The sequence below is a fragment of the Mustela putorius genome, unplaced genomic scaffold (genome assembly GCF_011764305.1).
Source record: "Mustela putorius furo isolate JIRA1106 unplaced genomic scaffold, ASM1176430v1.1 tig00003845_pilon_pilon_pilon, whole genome shotgun sequence".
Taxonomy (NCBI): Eukaryota; Metazoa; Chordata; class Mammalia; order Carnivora; family Mustelidae; genus Mustela; species Mustela putorius.
This window is the reverse complement of record NW_025421998.1, coordinates 13,921,534-13,942,115: the sequence shown is the minus strand read 5'-3', so window position 1 is coordinate 13,942,115 and position 20,582 is coordinate 13,921,534. Positions and strand designations below refer to the sequence as shown.

Genomic DNA, 20,582 nt, shown 5'->3' with positions numbered 1-20,582 from the left:
CTGTTGCAGAGCACTGGGGGAGGGAGAGCGGCATGCCCCGCGAGGGCCCTGGGTCGGCCTCATCTCTGCCTGGGGCTCAACACCAGCACACTGGTCAGGCTTTGTTTTAAAGACTTTATTCATTTTAGAGAAAGAGAGTGCGCGCAGGGGGAGGGGCGGAGAGACTCACAAGCCGACTCCACCGCCAGCGCCAATCCCAACATGGGGCTCCATCTCACGCCCTGAGATCAGACCTGAGTCAAAATTAAGACTTGGTTGTTCCACGGGCCAAGCGCCCCAGGCGTCCCAATCAGGCTTTTCTTAAGAAACAAATGCCACTGCTGGGTCAGTGTCACATGGAACAGATAGCTGGGGTCTCTGAGTCAGGGGCCCAGACCCAGGACCCCCAGATCCTCATCCTCTGCCCCAAAGCCTGAGAAGCTGATGGGCTGGCAGGCCAGGCTACGCAGATTCACAAGGCAGGCAGTCTGTGTGGTGCTGAAGTCGGGGACGGCCACCAACAGCACCCTCTGGTCCTCTGGTCCTGTAAAGAAGACACACGGGCACTACCACTTAGGTTCTGGGTGGGCCCTGGCTCCAACAGAAGTCACCAGAAGCAAACAGGAATTCCCCATGAGCCTTGTCGGGGTGCTGGCCACAGAAGCCCCTTTGGACCAGACAAAGGGCCAAGAGCAGCATGAAGGTCAAAGTCTGAAGCCCTGCTGACCAGAGGTGGGCAGGGAGCCTGCTGCACAGGTGCAGACCGATCAGCCCCTGCTCGGACATGCTCAGTCAGCTACCCACAGGACCCGGGGACTCCAGGGAGGTGTCCTCTTTGAGCCCTGTCCCCAGGACATGGTCCCTCGTGACACCCCAGGCCCAGAGCCCTCAGAAGGTAGGACTCACCTCGGAAGATTTTAGAGCCAAACTCAGGGGTGTTCCCGCAGAAGTAGACGTGAGGGCACTCCGGGAAGATGAATGGGTCAGTCTTGTAGAAGGGGTAGCATCCTGGAGGAAGCCCACAGCAACTGGAGCTTCTTAGCTCTACACGGTGCCCAGTCAGGGCAGCTGGGGCGCCGCCCCCTCATACTCACTCGGGCTGTGCTGGTAGCAGCCCCGCCCATTGTGCCACAGCCCCATGGCCCTGGGGTCAGGTCAGCATGCCCTGCTGGGTGGCCACTGTGGTAGGGCGCCAGGCTCTACCCAGAGCTCCCAATATGCTCTCCAGGGTCTTTGGCCCTACACAGCGCCTTGACGGTGGAAGCCCGAAGATTCCAGGGGAGGTTCCAGAACTAGCGTGAAGCTTTTCCAGGCTGCGAACCCTCTGGACATCAAGGCCCCTGAACAGGACTCCCTTGGCCCTCTGGCCCCACCCCATGTGGCTGAGTCCCATTACCTAGTGTGTCTGGGGCTGTGGGGCTGATGTGACGGACACGCAGGGTCCACTCCAGGATCTCTAAGTGGTCCTCCATGCTGCTGTACCGGAAAATATCACTCACATTTTGTCCTGATGTCCCCAGGAATCTGCAAGGCAAGGCTCAGCTGATCCCCGCATGGGGCCACTGCCTGTGCTCCCAAAGGAGCTGGCCCCGAGCTCACCTGGCACTCTCACGGTGGGTATCCCAAGCCGACTCTAAGAAAGAGCCCAGATCTGGTAGGCCCTCTGCAGCCCTGGACCCAACCCTCCCATCCTGGTGCCACTGAGGCCTGAGGCCAGGTGTCATATGGGGGTGTGGCTACAGCTACCTGACTCCATCAATGGTGGCTTGGTAGGGATTAGTGACCAGCTGGAGCGTAGAGTAGGCGGTGGCCAGCGGGAACATGCAGGGGTGCAGGGGTTGCTGGGGCAGCGTGTAGTTGGTTGGGTCAAATTCGCCTGGCATCACATCCACGGGCACCGACGCCTGGAGGGCACAGGGGCAAGGGAGCTTGCAGGGCCCAGTGCACTCCAAAGCCCCCCCCCTCCCCTGCCTCGGCCCACCTGCCGGCGCCTGCTACGCAGACCCCAGTCCCGTCCCCGGCAGCCCCCAGTTCACTCACACTCAGCTGCAGCAGGATCTCGTCCAGCATTCTGACCGCCTCCACGCTGGCTGCCTGGGTCTTCTTGGTTAAGTACTTGGCCTGGGGATAGAAGTCCGCAGGCTGTCAGGCCCCAAGGCAGGCTCAGGTCGAAGGGACACTAAGAGCCCCGGCTGGACAGTGGAGAGCGGAGCAGAGGCCCACTGCTCGGGGATGGTAGGGGTTCTGTGCCACGGGGTCCCCTGCCCTCATAAAGCAGGGCCGGAGCAGAGACTGCAGCATCACTGTGGGGCACTGGCCACCAGATGTGTGAAACCCCGCACCCCGACTCTCCCTGGGGAAGGAGGGGCTCAAGTGTGCATAGGCGGGCGGGCGGGGACAGTACCTTGTTGATGGAATCTCTGCTCTGGGTGTTGTGGCTCAGCAGGTTCCCAGCGAGGATGACCCGGGACACGTGGGCGGCGCTGCATTGCTCCCCCTCGTCCCCCAGCTGCCCTGTCACCACGTCCACCAGCAGCTGGGTGCCCAGGAGGCTCTCGCCCCCGCCTCCACCCAGGCCCAGACCAGACACCAGCAGCACAAACCTGCAGGGGAAGTCAGGGTCCTCCTGTGCACCCAGAGAGCGGGAGTTCCACTGCTGCCCCCAGCCTGGCCACAGGCAGAGCTCTGCCACCATCATGGGTGAGTAGAGGACATGAAGCCTGGCAACCGTGACCCCCCCCCAGACCACCACCAGACCCCTGAGTGCCTGCTCCTCACCTGTCTGTGTCAAGGGGGGGTGCGGGCTTCTGAGGGGCGAGCTCTGCAAAGCAGTGGTCCTCTACGACGAACTTGCCACTGTCTCTCGCGGAGCCGAGCACGGCCAGCACTGTCCCTGGGGAGCAGCAGTGTCAGGCTCCAGGACAGAAGCCTGAGAGGCTACCACCTCCTTTTAGGCACCCCTGCGGCAAAACCAATTAGTTCCTTTCTGCCACACCAGAACATTCTCACTGAGGACTCAGGACCGAATCCTGGGGTCACCACCTCTGGATGTAGGCAGGAACCACTGACCCCCTCCCTGGGCCTCCACTCTGGGGAGGAAGGGCTGCACCTGCAGCGACAGGTGTGGGCCACCCCCCCCGCCCCCACCTGTGACCAGCCTTGATGCGTCGACGTCGCCTTCCAGTCTGATGCGCTGCAACTCATCTTCCAAGACCAGCTCGTCGTCGGGGTGGATATACTTGCTCCGAGGAGGCTGGGGGAGCAGGTTGTGCTGGACAGCAGAGATGGGAGGGAGTTGTGGGGCCAGAGGCCTGGTCTTAAGGCTCCCAGGCCCCATCAGTGAGATTCTGGACGCCCCCCACCCCCCACCCTGGGACAGAGGCCCAGCCCTGATTCCCTGGGTCCACGGCTGGTGGTCCCGACGGTGCTCCCGTAGCAGCGGCCAACCTCACCTCTTCACTGATCTCGCGGAGGATAGAAGGCTGGAGCGGCATGGCCTTGAAGAGGGTCCCCACCACACAGCACTTCTCCCCCGGCTGTAGCTCACACAGCTTCTTTACCTGGACTCCACCACCTGGGCACGACGGCACGGGCTCAGGGACCCAGTGGCCTCCCCGCCCACCACGCAGCAGCCCACAGGCCGGCCTCTGCAGGGAAGGAGACCACCAAGTACAGAGACCCTCTGACACGAGCAGCCTCGGCCCCAGGAAGACAGAAAGATGTGGCGGGGCTCCCACGTCCCACGTCCTCATAAGAAAGACAGACACTCAGAGACAGGAGCACAGCTGCTGCCAGAAACAGGGAGAGCCAAAGAGGAGGTGCTCCTGGCCGGCCAGCACCTGCATTCAGACTCCTGGTCTCCAGGATGAACAGGGAATACGGGTCTGGTGTGTTAAGCTGCTGGGTTTGTGACCATGCCGTCCGTGACAGCACGAGCAACCAGGAAACTGACACGGAGCATTACGTCACTTACACCAAAATCATAACACTCACTCTCAGAAAGAAGTACCCTGCCCTAAAAACTACAGAGGCTCGGTGTGCAGGGCTCACCCAGGCAGGCAAGAGGAAGGAGCACAAGTCCCAGAAGGCCTGTGGGTTTGTCAGGAAAGACGCGGAGCCTGGGAAAAATGCTGCCAGGAGCCAAAGGGATCATGTGACCCCAGGACCAGCCCTTTCTGGAGCCCAGCTGCCCCTTCTGCCTCAGAATAACCAAGAACATTCCACAGAGCTGCGCCCTGGGAGAAGGCTAGTAGTTCAAAACAAGGTAAGGAAAGCGCCAGCAGCTGAAAGAGAAATGCCAGAGACCCACGGAGACAACAAACTCCGGAGCCCGACTGCCAAGCCCTCGCTTCACACCGAGCACTGTCCTTGAAACTCATCCGTGCCTGCCAACACGCAGGGTAGACACTACTGCCCCATCACACGCTTAAGGCAGCAGAGGCACAGAGAGGTTAAGTGACAGTTCAAGGTTGCACAGCTGGAATCCACTGTGCACACCTAAGCACCAGGCAGAACCACACATCCCTGCGTCGAGGGCAGGACACGTGTGCAGTTGGATGGCATGCGGGCATCAGGCCAGGCACCAGCACCGGGAATGAACAGCACGGCCCATCTCATCCTCACCAAGGGTACAACCCAGAGGGAGAGAAACGACAGCAGTCAACAAGGGGTTAGCCCCTGTGACAAGTGCCAAGGAGCCATGGGAGCCACAGCAGCGGTGACTGCAAGGCAAGGCCACATCAGACCGGGTGCTGCTGGTACCTAAAAGGTGGCAGGGACACGGGGCTTGAGGAGGGTGTCCCCAAGGGCTTCAAGGAAAGCAAGGAAAGGCCACCAGGAGCTACAGGAAGACCTCATTCTGTGGCGGAGGACATGCCCATTGCACTTGTGCCTGCGGTGTAGACAATACAAGATGTCCCTAACACATGTGACGGTCTAGTTCTTGTTGCCTGGAATGACACCAGAGTCGATTCCCCCCGGCTCTGTGGGACGGGCCTGAGTGCCACGGCTCCCCACAGCCGAGACCCAAGCTGGAGCACCAAGGCCAGGGCTGGGGCCAACACACATGGATGGAGAAGACCGGTCCCACCTGTAAACATTTCAGATGAACTGAAAACAGCCCGGAAAGCTGCTCTGACACACAGTAAGACCGAGAACAGGGCATCGGCCAGAAGCTGAAACTGCAGGTCCTGTCTGCACGACCAATAACGTAATTGCAGGACAGGTCACGGAAGAAGTAGAGAAGGAAGAAGATGTGTGCTGACAGAAGAGTCCACGGGACCCAACCAGGCTGGAGGGCCCAGAGAAGCAGCGGACAGGGAGCCCCCGAGGCGGGAGGCGTGTCTTCACGGACCTGGGCTCCCAGTGCCAGGTACCTGGCTGCCGCACTGAGACACAGGGTGGCCACATGCAGGCAAACAAGCATGTATCCTGCTCTCCCGACAGGGAACATCCCTACACCAGTAAGATGACCACTATTCCCAGGAGAACAAAGCCCACCTCATCCCAGTTTCTGAACTAAACCTCCCTTTAAAGCCACCGGTTCCTTAATTTAATCCTTGTAACTACCTGAAGAAGCAGCAGAGGCACCAACGGGTTTGCTTTCCCAAGACAAGCGGGAAGGGGGGTAAACTAAAGAAGGTCCCAACTGTATCTGGTCGCTCATCTCTAGAACACCCCCCAACACCCGGACCCTTCTGGGCTGGCAGGCAGGAAGCACTTGCCGGAAGGCATCACTTACCCCAGCGCTGCTTGGCGCGGCTCACCAGGAAGGGCCTCATTTGGAGGAGGCGGGTGGCATAAATGTGGGCGTACTGCCGGCTAAAGCTGCGCTCCCCGAGCCTGAAGGGCTGGGAGGAGTTGGTGTACGAGGACACAGGCACACGGGCAAAGGTGGCATTGTTGGCGGACGGTGGGGAGAGGAGAGTGTGGGCCCTCTGGGCAGCCTGCTCCGAGAACATGGTGTGCCAGACGCATTCAGAACCCTGTGCTTGGGCCCAGGCAGCGGCAGTCACTGTGAAGACACAGATGTAGCCCTGCAGCCCCTGCCCACCCCATGGCTCTCCCACCATGTCTCCCCTGCACCTGCGGGCATGGAAGGAGGACGCCAGCCCAGACGTGGCTCAGAACAGCCCAGGCTGGATGCCAGCCGGTCACCTTGTCACACTCATCCGAAACCGGAGACGGCAAGGCTCCGAAGGCTTGTCCCACCTGGGGCTGTCCTGACTACAAACCAGCAAGGCGCTGCCTGCCTCACGCTCTACCTAGACGACCCCCGGCCCCTGCCCCATGTCGGGCACGAGGCCAGCCTCCCTTTACCTGCGCCCCCAGGAGACACGCCTGTTGGAAACAAACCTACGCCTGCCACCCTCTGCTCGACCAGCCCGTTTCAGTGACCGAGACCCCGAGTCCCTACAACTCCGCTGCCCCCGCCTCTGCCAGCACGTGGCGGTCTCGCGGGCCCCCGTCCCCGCCGTCTCGGCTCCCGTCTCACCGTCCCCCTCCCCGGGCGCTCGAGCGTCCTCCTTCCGGCCGCGGCAGGTCCGCGGTCCGCCCCATGCCTGGGGCACGAGCTCCCGGGCCGTGGGCAGCGCACGCCTCACGGTCGCTCCTCCTCTGCGTACCGTTCCAGCTCGGCGGCCCGGCTCTGACCCGGGTTCGGACCCCTCTCGGCTGCCCCGCTCCTGGCAGCCGCGCTGCCCGCACTAACTTCCGGCCCGAACGCGCGCAGCCGGGCCGCAGCCCCGGAAGGAGCCCCGCCGGCCTCGGGCCGCGCTCTGGCTTCGGCTCTGCGCGTGCAGCAGGGACCCTACAGGGCCGCGCGCGGACACCGGAACCCCGGCCCCGCCGCCTCCGCCGCCGCCACGCGGGCCCGGGGTCGCAGGACCTCAGTTACCTAATCGTCGGCCGCGGGCCTCCCGCCACCTCCCGCCAGTCCGCGCTCGCCGCCACGCCCACCTCCGAGCACCGCCTCTCACTAGTGCCCGCCCACCAACGCTTTCTACCAGTCGCCGAGCTTCCTGTTCCGTCATCACGGCGGGGCCCGCCCACCGACACAGCCTCCCGCCAATCCGGCACGCCTCCCCGCCCACCTCCTCGCCGGGTTCCCGCCAAACTGCGTGCGCCGCTCCGCCCACCACCTCGCACTGCCTCCCACCACCCCCGCGCGCCGCCCCGCCCACCTCCTCGCCCTGCCTCCCGCCTCCTCCGCGCGCCGCCCCGCCCACCTCCGCCTCCCGCCAGTCCGCGAGCGCCCCGCTTGTGGCCGCGTTCCGGGTTTCCCGGGCTACGCGGGACCTGGGGGTGGCGTGGGGCTCGAGCGCTTGCGTGTCCCGAGGAGCGTGCCTGAGGTCAGCCCGCGGAGGGCAGGGCCCGGGACTGGGGTCCTGAACCGCAGAGGAACGCTTCGGACTGGGGTTAGTGATGCGACCGCCGACGGGCTGTGGCCCGGCGCGCGCATCGGGGTCTCCCTCACCCTCCAGCCCGTGGCGCCCCGGACGGTCGCGGGCGTGTGGGGCGTCCGCGCGGTTGCACCCGTGGGGGGTCGGCCCGCAACCCTGCGCCCGCCTCGGGGTCCTGCGGCCACAGCGCCACCGCGTCGCGGTGCCGCTTGCGAGGGCTGAGTGCGCAGGGCACGGCGGGACGCGCCCCCGAACCCGAGCCGCGGTCGCCGCGTGAGACGGCGTCGGTCCGGATGTGCGGGGGACGCGCGGGCGCAGGGCTCCCGGCAGGCTTCGCGGCGCGCTGCGGGAAGTCGGTGCGTTTCCTTGCTGAGCCGAGCCGGACGGGCCGTCTTCGCGCCGGGGCGTCTGCACGACGCAGGACGGACCCCGGAGCCCCCGGGGGGTGCAAGGCCCAGAGGCTTCCGAGCGCCTTCCCGGAGCGGCGCGGTCGTCCGCACCGTCCGGCCTCACCGCGGCGCCCCGGAGCGCCGCACCTGCTCCCCTGAGCAGCCGCCGTCCGTCTGTCCCCAGGCCTCCATCTGCCCCCGGGCCTCAGCTTACGTGCCCGCGGACGGGAACCATGCGGAGTCCATCTTCTCTCGTTTGGTTTATGTCACGATCTCCCAGGTACGTCCATGCGGAGTTTCAGGGACCAGCAGCGCCGCCTCGTACACGCAGAGCGCAGTTGTTCGTCTGTCCGCCCCCCCCACAGGACACTCAGCTGGTTTGCATACTTGCCTTTACATATTTATGACAGAGACAAGGCGGGAGGGAGCACAAGCGGGGGAGGGGCAGAGGGAGAAGGTGGCCCTCCGATGACCAGGGAGCCCCCTGTGGGGCTCCATCCCAGGACCCTGCGGTCATGACCTGAGCCCCCAGGCGCCCTAGCTGGTTTCCTTCTTGGGGCTCATGAAACTCTCTGCTTTGGATGCGGGTGAGCCCAATGCGTCAAGGTTTTGGTTTCAGGTTTTGAGTACATACCTGCAGGTGGAATTGGAGCAAGTCCACCGTCCCTCCGGGTCAGGTTCCGGAGGGGTCGCCGCACTCACCCCAGCAGCTGTGCCCTTTCACGTTCCCAGCCGCAGTGCAGTCCTTCAGGTTCTACACATCGCGGCCAACACATGGTCTTCTCTGGCGCTCTGCTCGTAGCCTGCCTCCTGGGGTGTGCGGTGCCGCCGCAGTTGGGTTTTATTTGCATGTCCTTGATAATGAGTGATGTTGGACGCCTTTTCATGGGCTTGTTAGCCACCTGTGTATCTTTGAAATTCCCGAGTTCTGTGTCCATGTTTTCAGTGGGTTATGTTTTTGTTTTTTAATTTCAGGAGTGCTTTGTGTGTCCCGGATATTAATGCCTTATCAGGGATGTAATTTGCAGATATCATCTGCCATTCCGGGGGTTTTCCTCTGTCGACACTGTCTTGTGACGCACACTGTTTTCATTGTATTAAAGTCCCATCATAACCTGTTCTTCTTTTGGTCTCCTGTCCCTTAGAGGTCATATCCAAAAACTCACTGCCAAATCTAGTATCATGAAGTTTGCCGGCCATGGCTTCTTCTCAGAGTTTTACAGTCGTGGCTCTTAGATTTAGGTGTTTGATTCACATACGATTAGTTTTTATATATGGCTTTACGTAAGGTTTAACTTCTTTTGTTTGCATAGAGCTATCCAGTTTTCTCAATGCCATGTTGGAGCAGTTAGGCCTTTACCGTATTAAAGCATCGCTCTTCTTTATCAATTGTGGGGGGGGCATGTGTACGGACATCCTGTGACTGCCCCAAAGTTCAAGAATCTGTGAGGCCCCCATGGGGCGCATCGGAGACGTAGAGGCCAAACACAAAGCTTTGGAAAGTCTTCACGGATTTTTGCCACTTGAGTTCTAACAGTGCTGTTAGTGCATCTTATTAACCCTGAGGACTGTGAGCCTGGTATGCACATGTAAAGCCAGTCAGACCACACAGACGTGACTGGGGGTTCCCTGATAACCATCAGGCGTGAAAGGGGTTCCCTAGGTGGGGGAGAATCTTTTCTAACAGAATTTTAACTGCAGAAGAGATGTCACCCTGTCTACAAGAGAGAGCTCTGGTCCAGTGAGAAAACAAGGGAAACACGGACCCCCATGAATGGGGAAGCTGTATGAGGTCCATTTGTATGAGCTGGTTTCTCTGCATCCATACTTCAGGCAGCTGGGACAGGGGAGGAAGGCCCTTGCTGTGGCCTCACTTATATTTGCCCACTGGTGTTGGCCATGGTGCTACCATTTTTTCAGTAGACTGGTGGTTTAATGCAAGTACAGTGGTTAGTGGAGGGAATTATAGAGTTCCTGGTAGGACCAGATTGTTATTTGGCCTAAACCAGAGTTCTCTCTTTATGGATCCAAAAATTATTAGATTTCCAATATTGTTTTTCCTTTTCTGGGACCAGTTGGCATTAACATCTCTTGTCAGTTTTTCCAAATTATCACTTGGGAGGACATCTCTTTGGAACACAACAGAGGTTTGGGTTGAGAGCAGTGTTTCTGGCAGAAATATCAGCGGGGGGTTGATTCCAGCTGCCAGGGAGCTGAGTCTGGAACACCAGGGAACCTTAATGACAGCCAGCCAGCAGAATGCCGTACCTCATAAGCTCTGGACACAGGGGCCTTTTTCCTCAAGCCCTCCCCCTCCCAATGCAGGGCTTGAACTCACAATCTTGAGATCAAACCTGAGCTGAGATCAGGAGTCAGACCCTTAACTGATAGAGCACCAGGCGCCCCCACAGGAGACATATTTAATCTTACCCCATTGGCGGTAAGGAGGCCTTGATGTTTCTAGAATGTTCCAAAGCCCTGAGCCACCCCCAAGACATGCCAGCCATCAGTATAAATGTCCACAGGTCATGATTCCAGGGTCCTGGGATCGAGGCCCATATCAGGAGCCCTGCTCAGCGGGGAGTCTGCTCCTCCTCCTCCCTCTGCTGCTCCCCTGCTTGTGCTCCCTCTGTCAAATAAACAAAATCTTTAAAAAAAAGTCAGCAAATCCTTAAGCTCCTGCCTCTGGTTAGAGGAGTTTCCTGTCGGCTGTCCCAGGGATTCAACAATAAGCAGCTGTGAAGGGTTTCATCTGGACCGGGAGGTACTCCTTGTTCCAAGGTGGATGCTCTGGGTACCAAAACAGAGTCTGGGCAAACAACACCTTTTCTTTGGAGACCGTAGGTCCCTTTCAGGCTGGAAGTTTGACAGGGGACACCGCCTCCCTGTGAAGACATCTGGGAAGGGAGCAGAAGAGCAAATCCTCTACACATTGTAACCAAGTCCAGCCTGTCGAAAACTTTGTGTCATCCAAGTCAGCCTTTGAAGGACCCTCAGTGCCCCCCTGGGGTGTGACTGCCGGGGTGTCCTGCTGTTCTCCCCAAGTGAAGGCAGAAAGACACGGGCTATCCTTACTGACCGGAGTTCTAACCAAGCACCCCCCAGGCCAGTTACCATGGAAACTTTGTTTGCAGTGGGAGTGGGTGCCAGCAGCACGTAGGGGTTAGGAATAGCAGGGGCCTGAGGGGTCCCGCTCAGGGACCTGGACAAAGGTCCGTCCCTGGCTGTTGGGTTTCCTCCCAGGTAAAGTGGGGTTGTGACAGGGACTGGTACAGGGGATCGTGAGGCCCTGAGTCTCGAAATTCTCTGTCATGGGCTTGAGGCCCTGAAGGACTTCTGTATTTTTAGGGCATTGATAATTCTAGGGAGAGGTTTTGAGCGATCTAGCTGAATCTTGGGAGCTGCGCTGTGGATTTTACCAATATCAGCTGAGGATTTTGCCCAAAAAGAGGGTGTTAGTTGATCCAGTAGAAATAAATGATGGGTGTTCCCAGACACCGTGATGGTCCCGCCAGAGACAGAGCAGATAAAAGACATCAGAGCATCATCTAATCCCCTGGTTGGCTATTTTGATCGCTGCTGTCAGAGTCTAGAATTATCTTCCCCTTCAGCGAGAAAGGAATTCTGGCATGATACTTTTGTAAGGAATCCCAGCCCAGGGAGTAGGGGCGGAGGGACTGAGGAGAAAAGAGCGGGTACCCCTCCGAGGGAGTGGGTTCAGAGGCAGGAACCTGCTAAGGTTGGTTGGAGACCCCCACCATTTGAAGTGTTTGCCCCTCCCAGGGGCTGCTCTGCCGCGGTGGGGCTGGGCTGCACGTGTGTAGCTCTGGTGTCAACAGGGACAGAAAGATACTCCCAATTTGGAGAATGGTTTCTCCCAGCCACTTAAGAGACAGGATTGGGAGAGGTCTGTGTGTCCCTCTGGGAGTAATGGCCACCCCAGTCCAGTCACCTGTGGCCCAACGCAGGGTCCCCATCTCTTGAAGTGGCCACGGCAAGGGGGTGCTGTGGTTGGAGCCTGGCAGGAACTCGAGGTGGCCCACACCAGTCATCCCTGGCAGGGCCAATGGGACGAGGCTGTCTGCCGCTGGGCTGACCAAGGCGCCTTGGTGCATGTTGGTGGGGAGGGGAAGCAGGAAGTGAGGAGGGGGTCCGGGGAGAGGGATGCTGGAGGTGTTGCTGATGCAAAGCAGGGCAAGCCAGGGTGACAAAGTGCTATTTTGGGGCTATGTGGCTCTGCATGTCAGCAGCACACTCCCGTGGGGATGGTCCCCAGATGGTAGGGGAGGGCCAGCAGCTGGTGGGAGGTCAGAGGCTGTTCCAGACCCCTGGGGCGGGGGAGACAGGGCAGGGAGAGTGCAGTGGGATAGGGGCGGAGGGGAGAGAAGCTGGCAGGGCATCTCCTCCCTGCAGCCATCCCCAAGGGGGCAAGGCCAGGGAAGCAGCAGGGCACCAACCGCTAGGCAGCAGGCTCTGGGGACTCACAGGGTCTACAGCCTGCTGGTCTCAGCTTCCAGAAGTCTGGAGATTCATAGCGCTGCCCTGCTCACTCACTACACATCCCCCCCTGAGCACCGGCCGCATGCCAGGCATGGTGGACGCGTCCCTGTCCCTGTTGCTCTTGGGAAACCAGACTGGCTTACATCAGGCTGGGCCAGGCACACCCGGTGGCTCAGGAGGTGGCTTTCTGGGGAGGGGATGCCTGGGTTGGGACTTGAATCCAGGGAGGCCAGAGGCCAGGCGGAGGCTCAGATGCCACGACCCCAGCTGCCATCGGGACTGTTCTAGCACCTTCCAGCTTAGGTCCCTCTAGCCTGGGTCCTCCATCAGAGGCCCTCATCCCTGGAAGTCCCTAATCAAAACGCACACTGCCCTGGGGGGTGGGGGTGTCTGTGAGTGGTGACTGGTGGGAGCTGGCCTCAATTCCTATAATAGAAGGTCAGAATGAATGGAAGAAGCTGCCCCATGGCTTTCCGACTTAAGCAACAACAGTTCCTCATTTCTCACAGCGTCTAGGTGACCCCTAGCTCTTCTCGCCTAAATGTGGATGTGGCCATGGGACTGAGGTCTGTGTCCGGCTGGGAGGTGGAGGGCTATGCCTCTCCCTCATGTGAGCTTATATCCCAGGCTTCGTCTCAGTGGGGTGGCCTCTGCTTCTCAGGCATGCGGCAGAACCAGCAGGCTGCTTGAGGCCGACAAGCCCCCAGCCAGCCAGGATTCCCGGGTGTAGACACAGGCTGGGCCTTCTGATCGCAGCAGCAACACAGAAGCTTGACTAGCGGGACCCGGTAACTACCCCGTGACTTCCCTCGGGTGGTGTGCACACACGACCTGTGGCTTCCAAGGGACATTCCACCTGAGACTGGCGTCTTTGTCTCTGGCCTTGCCTTTCTGCCCTTTTGTGCTCCGAAATGGTCAGGTCCTCTGAGCAGACAGGACCCCAAGACCGTCTGGGGTACTGGTGCACCCACACGTCCCTCCATCAGCACATCTGGTCAGCAACGTGAAATCAAGTGTTGCAGCAGCCCTTCCCCATGGCCGAGCCCTCTGGCCCTGGACTAGAATGAGTGTCATGGGGACCTGCTCTGGGCTGCCCTCGCACAAGGAGGCTGGGAGGCTGCGCTAGGTGCCGTCAAGCGCTATGTCATTCGGATGTCTTCATTTTCAACCCCTGGAGACCTGGCGGGCGGGTGGGCCTGCGAATGCTCCTGGAGACGGGCACCCACACCGGCCTGGCTCTGTGTGGCGGTGGACAAGGCACTCAAGCATGTGGTGCCTCAGAATAGCTCCTGCTGCCTGCAGTCGCTGCCTACGCAGACTCCTTACACCCTGTCCCGAACTCCATCCTGGTGTGAATGCCGCAGCAGGACTGTGTGGGCCACAGCCCCTGCTCACCAGCTCTGGGACACAGGGACAGGGCCCGGGCCTGGGCAGGGGACTGAGGGGGTCTCTGGGTAAAATCCGGAGCCCCCCGGCCAGCCCTCCAGCGAGGCTGCAGCTCTGGAGGCTGGAAACAGTATCCGCCAACGCAGAGAACTTCTCGGCTAAAGTCACTGGGTAAGTATTAAACCACAGCTCAGTGCTCGTCACCGCCCGCTGCTAAGAGATCCCAGGGATAGGGAATCTTGCCTGTTCTCACCCAGACCAGCCCATCCACGGTGTTTGCAGGGAGCTAGGTTTGCTAATTGCTTTGTCTGGACACAAGCCACAGTTGCCCCCCCCCCCTTTAGGGCCAGAGGTGGGCTTGCTGAAGTCCCCATGCATGAGGCAGGAAACTGGGAAATCTTGGAGAAGCAGCTGCCGGCCCCTCGGGGCCCTAACCGGGCTCCACAGCTGGCCAGAGGCTTCTCTAGCCGATGGATGGATGGATGCAAAAACAGGTAGGGAAAGACAAGCTTTCTAAGGAGAATGCACCAAGAAAAGGGAGGAGAGAATCTGTGTCCTTTTCGGACCAGGGAGTATTAACTTTGTCTTAGTTTTAATGTGCATTTGCCTTTACAGGGGTCCCTGCTGGCCACTGCTCAGAGCCCAGGTGAGGGACTCCAAGCCCCACAGCCTCCGGGGCCTCCCTGAACAAAAGTGCTTGGGGGGGGGTTCTCCCTCCCGCCGGGGTCTGGGCGGCTTCTGGGGACGTCAGCCTCTGCATCTAGGCCTGCAGGGCACTGGGGAAGATGGGGTGGTGGTTTGCTTGCAGCCCCCCGAGTATGAGCCCCTGGTGGAGGAGGGAGGGGCCAGAGCTGTCAGAAGCTCTCCCAGGGAGCCCTAGGCAATTCTAGACGTGGCCCCAGTGAGGGCAAGAGGCTCAGAGACCTCCTCATGGACTCCCCTTAGCAGGCTGTGGGTGAAGTGTGGTGAGGCCACCCCAGGACCCCGAGCCCCACTGCCTTGCCTGGGCAGGGGTCGGGGGGCAGTGGTCCTCACAGCAGCGAGACTTCCGGGGCTCACAGGAAAAGGGGAAGTCAGGGCTATTTGGACGCCACCTCAACAAGGTTTTCCTTGGAGGCACAGGTGGCGAGGGACCCCGAGTCCCCGAGCTCGGCCCCTCGGGTGTGTGTCCAACAAGGTCGCACTCCCAGGCCTGGCCCTCTGTGAGCAGGATCGTATGGCCTCTGCTCTGGACACAAAACCTTCCCTTGCTTCGGCAGAACACACAGATGCAAGCCTGCCAAACGGGCTTCGGTTGGCTGGGTTTGCAGAGAGCGCTGGCCTGGCCCGTTTCCTGGGTTAACATCTGGGTGCCTCAGAGTTGACAGGCTGGCCATACAGCTAACAGCACGTCCAGTGGAGAGGAGACGGGAGCCAGAAATGAGGGCCACCCACAGCACCTGAAGGTGCCTTGGAGCCACAGGGAGGAAGGAGAAACAGGAGTCACCACCAGTTTCAGTGATGCTTGTTTTCAATCCAACGCTGCAAAGCAGTGTACTTTCATTGTGGAACCATGTGCAAATCCTCAATGAGATACTTTCCATTCTTTTTTGCACAACATCTTCAGGACATCGTCCTATCTCAACTCCCGGCGCATTTTGAGGGCTCCATAGGCACGGTGGCCAGTGGCTACCATCCCGGGCACTCCAGGCCTCTCTCCGGTCCTGGCCTGTTCCCCTTGTCCGCTTCTCTCTCTTTCTTTCGTTGGCCCCCCACACATGAACCCTCGGCTCTCAGTTTACTCCAGACTATTTAATACAGGCAGTTTGGGTGCAGAAAGTATTAACCTTACCAGATAACTACAGCAGGAGGCAGAAAAGAAAACTTTGGAAAACAGAATTGTAACTTGCATACAGATATGTAGTGAACACCTGTCACAGGTTTTAGGTACTCAGGGCACCTGAGGGGCTCGGGGTGAAGCGTCTGCCATCCACTCTGTCATGATCCTGGGCTCCTGGGCTGGAGATTTGAATGGCGGGGCGGTCGGGGTGGGGGGGTGGTCCTGCTCCGTGGGGAGCCTGCTTCTCCCTCTGCCTGTCACTCCCCCTCTTTCAAATAATAAAATCTTAAAACAACAACCCAGATTTTATGTACTTGTTAATTCTGAGAGGACCAATAACGAGTGGTCAGTCTCTGCACATTCTGTGATATGTGTGTCGTGCCCAGCGTTCTTGCCATAAAGGAAGCCCGGGAAAATAGAGCATCCAGAACACCATAACGAGGAGGGAATGTAGTGCTGTCTTGTATTTATCGGGAAGAAGTCAGCATGTAAGTGGCCCTCTGTAGTTCAGACCCATGTGTTCAGGGTCAAGGGACCCATTCAGGGACGCTGGAAGGAGGCTGCTCTCCACACAGATGCAAAGCTGGCTTCCTCTGCAGAGAAGGGGGAGACCAAGGTGGTCGCAGGTCTAGGGACAGGAACCTGTGGCCTTGTTGGTCGCCTACGACTTAAAGATGACGAGGAGGTCACAGAAGCCCCACAGAACCAGGCAGCGGTTCTGCTCTGCTCTGCATGAAGACACCTGTGAGCCGTCCGCTGGGTCTCACGTTTCTCTGCAGAGGCTTAAATTATGCCTGACTTTCTGAAATCAGTTTGTTGAACAAGCAGAACTCAGGTGCAAATGGAGGCTCATAAGCTGGCCTGGTTGTGTCCCTGTCCCCCCCACCCCCCACCCCATCCCTGCTCCGGCAGCTACAGGACTTTCCTGATCATGAGTCAGTATGAGAAAGTGCTAGAACTTTGAATTTCAAGTCTCAGCGTTGTAATTAAATTTGTCAAGTCCCAGATAAAAACAAAGACCAAACACTTCTCCAGGTGAAAATGCCTTTCCTTTTGCTTGCCTTCAGGGAAGGAAGGTGTTCTGCTCCCCAGCTCTTCCTACCTCCCAGCTGCAGCCAGGTTGGGGGAGGGGAGGTCTGACTTTGTGCCAGGGACGGCCTCTCTCCCTCCTCCCTTCCAGCTGCACTCCAGTTCCTGAGATAAGCCAAGTCCCCTCCACACCCTGGTTTCTGCAGATGGGGGGTGGGGGATGGGACACCAACTGTCCTTTCCAGAGAAAGGCTCTCCCTCTCTCCAGCCTTTACCACACCCCCACGCCCTCTGCCACTGCCAGACCTTTTCCTCTCTCCTTTGGAAGCGTGCAAGTCTGCACGTGCTCTGGTGTGTACCTTGCTTGCATTTCCAAAATGAAGTAAGTTTGTGTTTTTGGATGGGCCCCTGTGTCTTCCACATGGGGCCCAGCATGCGTGGGCGCGCGCGCGCGCACACACACGTGCAGGGGCCCACCGGCAGGGCCCTTAGCAGAATGGATGTGGAGCGCAGGGCCCCCACATGGCTGGTGCAGGCCTGGTGGAGGCCATCAAAGCCCCGCAGTCCATCTCCTAGATGTGTCCTCACCCGTAAAGTGGGCACACGCTGGCCCACCGTCGTGGAGCAGTCCAGGGTGGCCCGAGCTGAGCTGTCGAGTGGCTGGGCCCCTCCGCTCCCCCTGCTGGCCCCCACCCCATCCGTTCCAGACAGGCCACTACTGCAGGTGTGATTGGGAAACACATTTATTGTGGTGTCCCCAAGGGCCGGCCCCAAGTCGCAGCTGTGCCGAGCTCACTCCTCCTTCTCATCCCCGTGGGTGATGATGTAGCACAGAGACTTGTAGTCAATGTCCCCCGCCAGGTCCATGGGCGTCAGGGCGAACATCTGCTCCACCTGGGGGGGGGGGTTGTGGTCAGAGGCAGACGGGCTGGGGGGCCTGCGGTGGCCAGCAGGGGTGACCCGTGACCCGAGGGAGACCTGTGACCCCAGACCCTCCCCAATGACTCCCAGCCCAGTGCCCTGCGGCTAAGAGCCCTGTGAAGGGGAGGGGAGGGCCTCGAAGGAACCAGAATGCTCACCTCAGCCAGAGAGAACTTGTCTGCCTGGGTCAGGAGAAGCTGCTTGAACCTGGGGAGAGCCAAAGTCTGGCCTGGTCAGGGGGCTATGAAGGCTCCCACGGCCCAGGTGGCCGCCCTCCCCTGGGGTCCCCCGGCGGATTCTGTGCCCCTTCTTGCACACTTACTCATCCTTGTTCACCACACCCTTGCCATTGGGGTCGAACATGCGGAAGGCGCTCAGGATGGCTTCCTCGGGGTCCGTCCCTGGGAGCCCGGGTGGGGGGAGCAGGTGAGCACCGGTGCCCCTGGCCTCTCAGCCCCCACCCAGGAGGCCCCCGGGGTGCAGGAGGCCTGTCCCATCCCAGGAGAGGAGAGAGGGTGTGTCCCGATAGAGGGCCCTTGGGGCCCAGAGAGGTTAGGACCACCTCCCCTTGGAGTAGCCTGGCTGGGAGACCGGGATTTGGGACTTTGGAGTGAGGCTGACAGGGGGACCGGGGTGACCAGTGCCCACGGGTCGAGGAGGTAGGGGAGAGCTCCATGGGCCCTGGGTGGGCCTTGGCCAGGGAGAGTCTAGTAGAGGCCTGGGTGGGGCTCGGGAGGGGCTCAGGCGACTTCCGGGCCGTAAGACCCAACACCCCCCCCCCCACCCCGGGCTGACCGTTAAGCTTCTCCCCGAAGAGCGTGAGGAAGACGGTGAAGTTGATGGGGCCCTTCCCCTCCTGCAGCATGGCATCCAGCTCCTCTTCCGGAACGCTCACCTTCCCTGGCGGCAACGGGGCATGGGATGGACACGGGCGGCCAGCCTCCCCGCCCGCCCAGGCCGGCCGCTCCTTCCCTGCCACAGGACGTGGAGAAGCGTGAAGCAATGGGGAGCTGTGGCCAGTGCAGGGGAGGTGTGTGTGAGCGAGAGGACTGATGGGGAGGGTGGTGGGAGCAGGGAAGGAGGGAGATGGGCACTGGCCAGGGGACCTGTGCTTTCTCAGTGGGTCTCCCACCAGCCCCCTGAGCCGGAGCTGCTTCCCTGGTGTGAGCAGCCGCCCCCTCCTCTGCCAGCAGGGGAAGGCGAAAGCACTCACCGAGCTGGGAGTAGGTCTCCCGAAGGTCTGACTTGCAGATGATGCCGTCACGGTTCTGGTCAATGCAGCTGAAGGCCTGGGTGGTGGGGGGCACCATCCTTCAGAGGGAACAGCCCCCACCCAGGGGAAGGCCGAAGGTGGGGAGGGGTCCTGGAGGGTGGAAGGACCGGGAGGGGCCGGGATGCCCAGTACCGAGTACCGAGAAGAGGGGGTATAGGTAGGGTGGGTGTCAGGACCGGTCCCAGGCCACTGGGGTAGGGGCACTCACTTCCTTGAACTCCTGGATCTGGGCTTGCTCAAACATGGAGAACACATTGGAAGAGCCTCGCTGGGCCTGCTTGGTGGCCGCAGCCTTGCCCCGGGTCCCCGCCTTCCTGCTGGCCTGCAACACTGTAGGTGGGGAGGGGCCCTTTCCCTGGCTCCCCAAATACTCCTCCCTTCCCACGCACACCTCCCCAGCACTCCCGGGAGAGCACTCCTATGCCCGGCTCCTCTTCCCACCTCTGGAGACCCCCTCTCCAGGCCCAGCGCGAGGAGAGACGTTCCCCAGCCTACAGGACAGCACTTGGGAGCCTGCTGGTTTCTGGCTACCCCCCGGCACTCACCATCCTCTCTCCGTGGCAGCCGGCTTGCTGCAAGGGGCCCCCAGCCCCTTTTACGGTTCAGCCTTATCACCTGGAGTGCCAAATAAGGGCAGGAAGAGAGAACAAGCCCAAACTTGGCAGCCCTGCTGGGGCCCCAGGCAGATTCCAGCCACGTTCCTGGTGACCTTCGGGCCCCCTGATGTCTAACATCCAGATGTCCACCCATCCAGCAGCAACGGCTCCCAAGGGCAGAGCTCACAGGCTCACAGCTCTCCGCCGCTCTGGGGGCTGAATGAAGTATCGCTCCGAATGAGAAGTCTCCTGTATTACCCCACCTGACTGTCCCTCCTTCAGGTCCAGTCTAGAACCTGCCCCGTCCAAGAGGACAGTGTGCAGAGGACTGGCCTGAGGCTTCTACTGGGCTTGGGAAGGGCAATGGGTATTTCTGAAGATGGGCTCTGGCCTGAGACCCCCAGGGATTCCCAGAGTTTGGGTGGACAGTGGCCCTGGCCTCTGGCCCCTCTGACAGAGGGCAGAAGGTAGCCCTGAGCTGACTGTGGCCCCAAGTGAACCTGTGTGCGAGGCGTGTTTGGAACACGGTGCATGACCTGCACCCCAAGCATCCCCTTGGATCCCCAAGAAAGTGGTCATGAGTCCTTCATGTGCGGCTCCACTGTGGGCCCCAGGCTCACCCCACTCTGCTGCAGGCCTGCCTGCTCCTTTAGGGCCCCGAGAAGGGCCGGGGGCTGGGGACCTTCTAGAACAGACGTCATGGGCCCACTGGCTGCCCTCTGGAACCCGGGGCAGAGGAGAGGGCCCACTGGCTGTCCTCCCTACCCTGGAACCGGGCTCTTTGCAACTGCGCCCTGCCCCTGGGGGAAACAATGCAGAGGCAAGCTGGTAGAGCAGGCGTTTGGGTGGTCCATGAGACCCCAGGCCTCTTATGTGCAACAAAAAGAGTTTGACGATACCTCCTTCCCTCTCCGGAAATGAAATCTGTAAAATATATAACGTACCCTCAAAGGGAACTTAAAAAATCAAGAGCAGCCTCCGAACAGCCGGGAAAAGGACTTAAAAGTAGCTTACGTCAACACGGGGTCCAACACGGATGCCGAGACCGAAGGACTGCTGTGGGGTAACCAGACCCTTGCGTGACATCCCAGTGCATAACCAAGATTCAGGAGACCTAAGATGTTCTGCTCCAGTCCTCCATAGGACACCCGGAAAAACCAGAGAATGTCTCAAAGCCACAGCTCTGGGGTGAGTTCCAAATCAAATAGTCACTGCAGGTCCGTGGTTCCTCTCATCACAGAGCGCGTATGTTCTAACCCCACAACGTGACACATAAGGGGGTATAGCTGA

General features: G+C 60.0%; 2 protein-coding genes across 7 annotated transcripts; both read right to left on the bottom strand.

Moving 5' to 3' along the window:
- Positions 1-100: 100 nt before the first annotated feature.
- POLD2 (DNA polymerase delta 2, accessory subunit) lies at positions 101-8,074 on the bottom strand. 4 transcript variants are annotated; one of them, XM_045089620.1, is made up of 11 exons: positions 7,983-8,074; positions 5,720-5,992; positions 3,432-3,553; positions 3,127-3,250; positions 2,758-2,872; positions 2,384-2,582; positions 2,020-2,100; positions 1,726-1,883; positions 1,376-1,503; positions 886-987; positions 101-523 (listed from the first exon to the last, which is right to left on the bottom strand). In XM_045089620.1, the coding sequence occupies exons 2-11, from the start codon at positions 5,937-5,939 to the stop codon at positions 363-365; spliced, it is 1,410 nt and encodes a 469-aa protein (XP_044945555.1). In that variant the 5' UTR covers positions 5,940-5,992; positions 7,983-8,074; the 3' UTR covers positions 101-362. The 4 variants fall into 4 exon arrangements, with proteins under 4 accessions (XP_044945555.1, XP_044945552.1, XP_044945553.1 ...); XM_045089617.1 differs by lacking the exon at positions 7,983-8,074 and adding an exon at positions 6,875-6,972; XM_045089618.1 differs by lacking the exon at positions 7,983-8,074 and adding an exon at positions 6,603-6,934.
- Positions 8,075-17,227: 9,153 nt separating this feature from the next.
- Positions 17,228-19,349, bottom strand: MYL7 (myosin light chain 7). Of its 3 annotated transcripts, none has more exons than XM_004739474.3 (7): positions 19,242-19,349; positions 18,905-19,018; positions 18,637-18,712; positions 18,219-18,395; positions 17,746-17,824; positions 17,582-17,647; positions 17,228-17,396 (listed from the first exon to the last, which is right to left on the bottom strand). In XM_004739474.3, exons 1-6 carry the CDS (start codon positions 19,242-19,244, stop codon positions 17,611-17,613), a joined length of 486 nt encoding a protein of 161 aa, XP_004739531.1. In that variant the 5' UTR covers positions 19,245-19,349; the 3' UTR covers positions 17,228-17,396; positions 17,582-17,610. The 3 variants fall into 3 exon arrangements, with proteins under 3 accessions (XP_004739531.1, XP_004739529.1, XP_004739530.1); XM_004739472.2 differs by having other exon boundaries at positions 17,582-17,630; positions 19,242-19,348; XM_004739473.2 differs by having other exon boundaries at positions 17,582-17,630; positions 18,219-18,323; positions 19,242-19,347.
- Between the last annotated feature and the right edge of the window lie 1,233 nt (positions 19,350-20,582).

Coding starts and splice junctions, on each gene's coding strand:
- POLD2 (XM_045089620.1), bottom strand. CDS start 5,939: ATGTTCTCGGAGCAGGCTGCCCAGAGGGCCCACACTCTCCTCTCCCCA. Junction 3,251..3,431: donor TCCGCGAGATCAGTGAAGAG/GTGAGGTTGGCC, acceptor TCTGCTGTCCAG/CACAACCTGCTCCCCCAGCC. Junction 988..1,375: donor CACAGCCCCAGACACACTAG/GTAATGGGACTC, acceptor GGCTTCCTCCAG/GATGCTACCCCTTCTACAAG.
- MYL7 (XM_004739472.2), bottom strand. Junction 17,825..18,218: donor CTTCGGGGAGAAGCTTAACG/GTCAGCCCGGGG, acceptor CCGGGCTCCCAG/GGACGGACCCCGAGGAAGCC. Junction 17,631..17,745: donor GGTGTGGTGAACAAGGATGA/GTAAGTGTGCAA, acceptor GGCTCTCCCCAG/GTTCAAGCAGCTTCTCCTGA.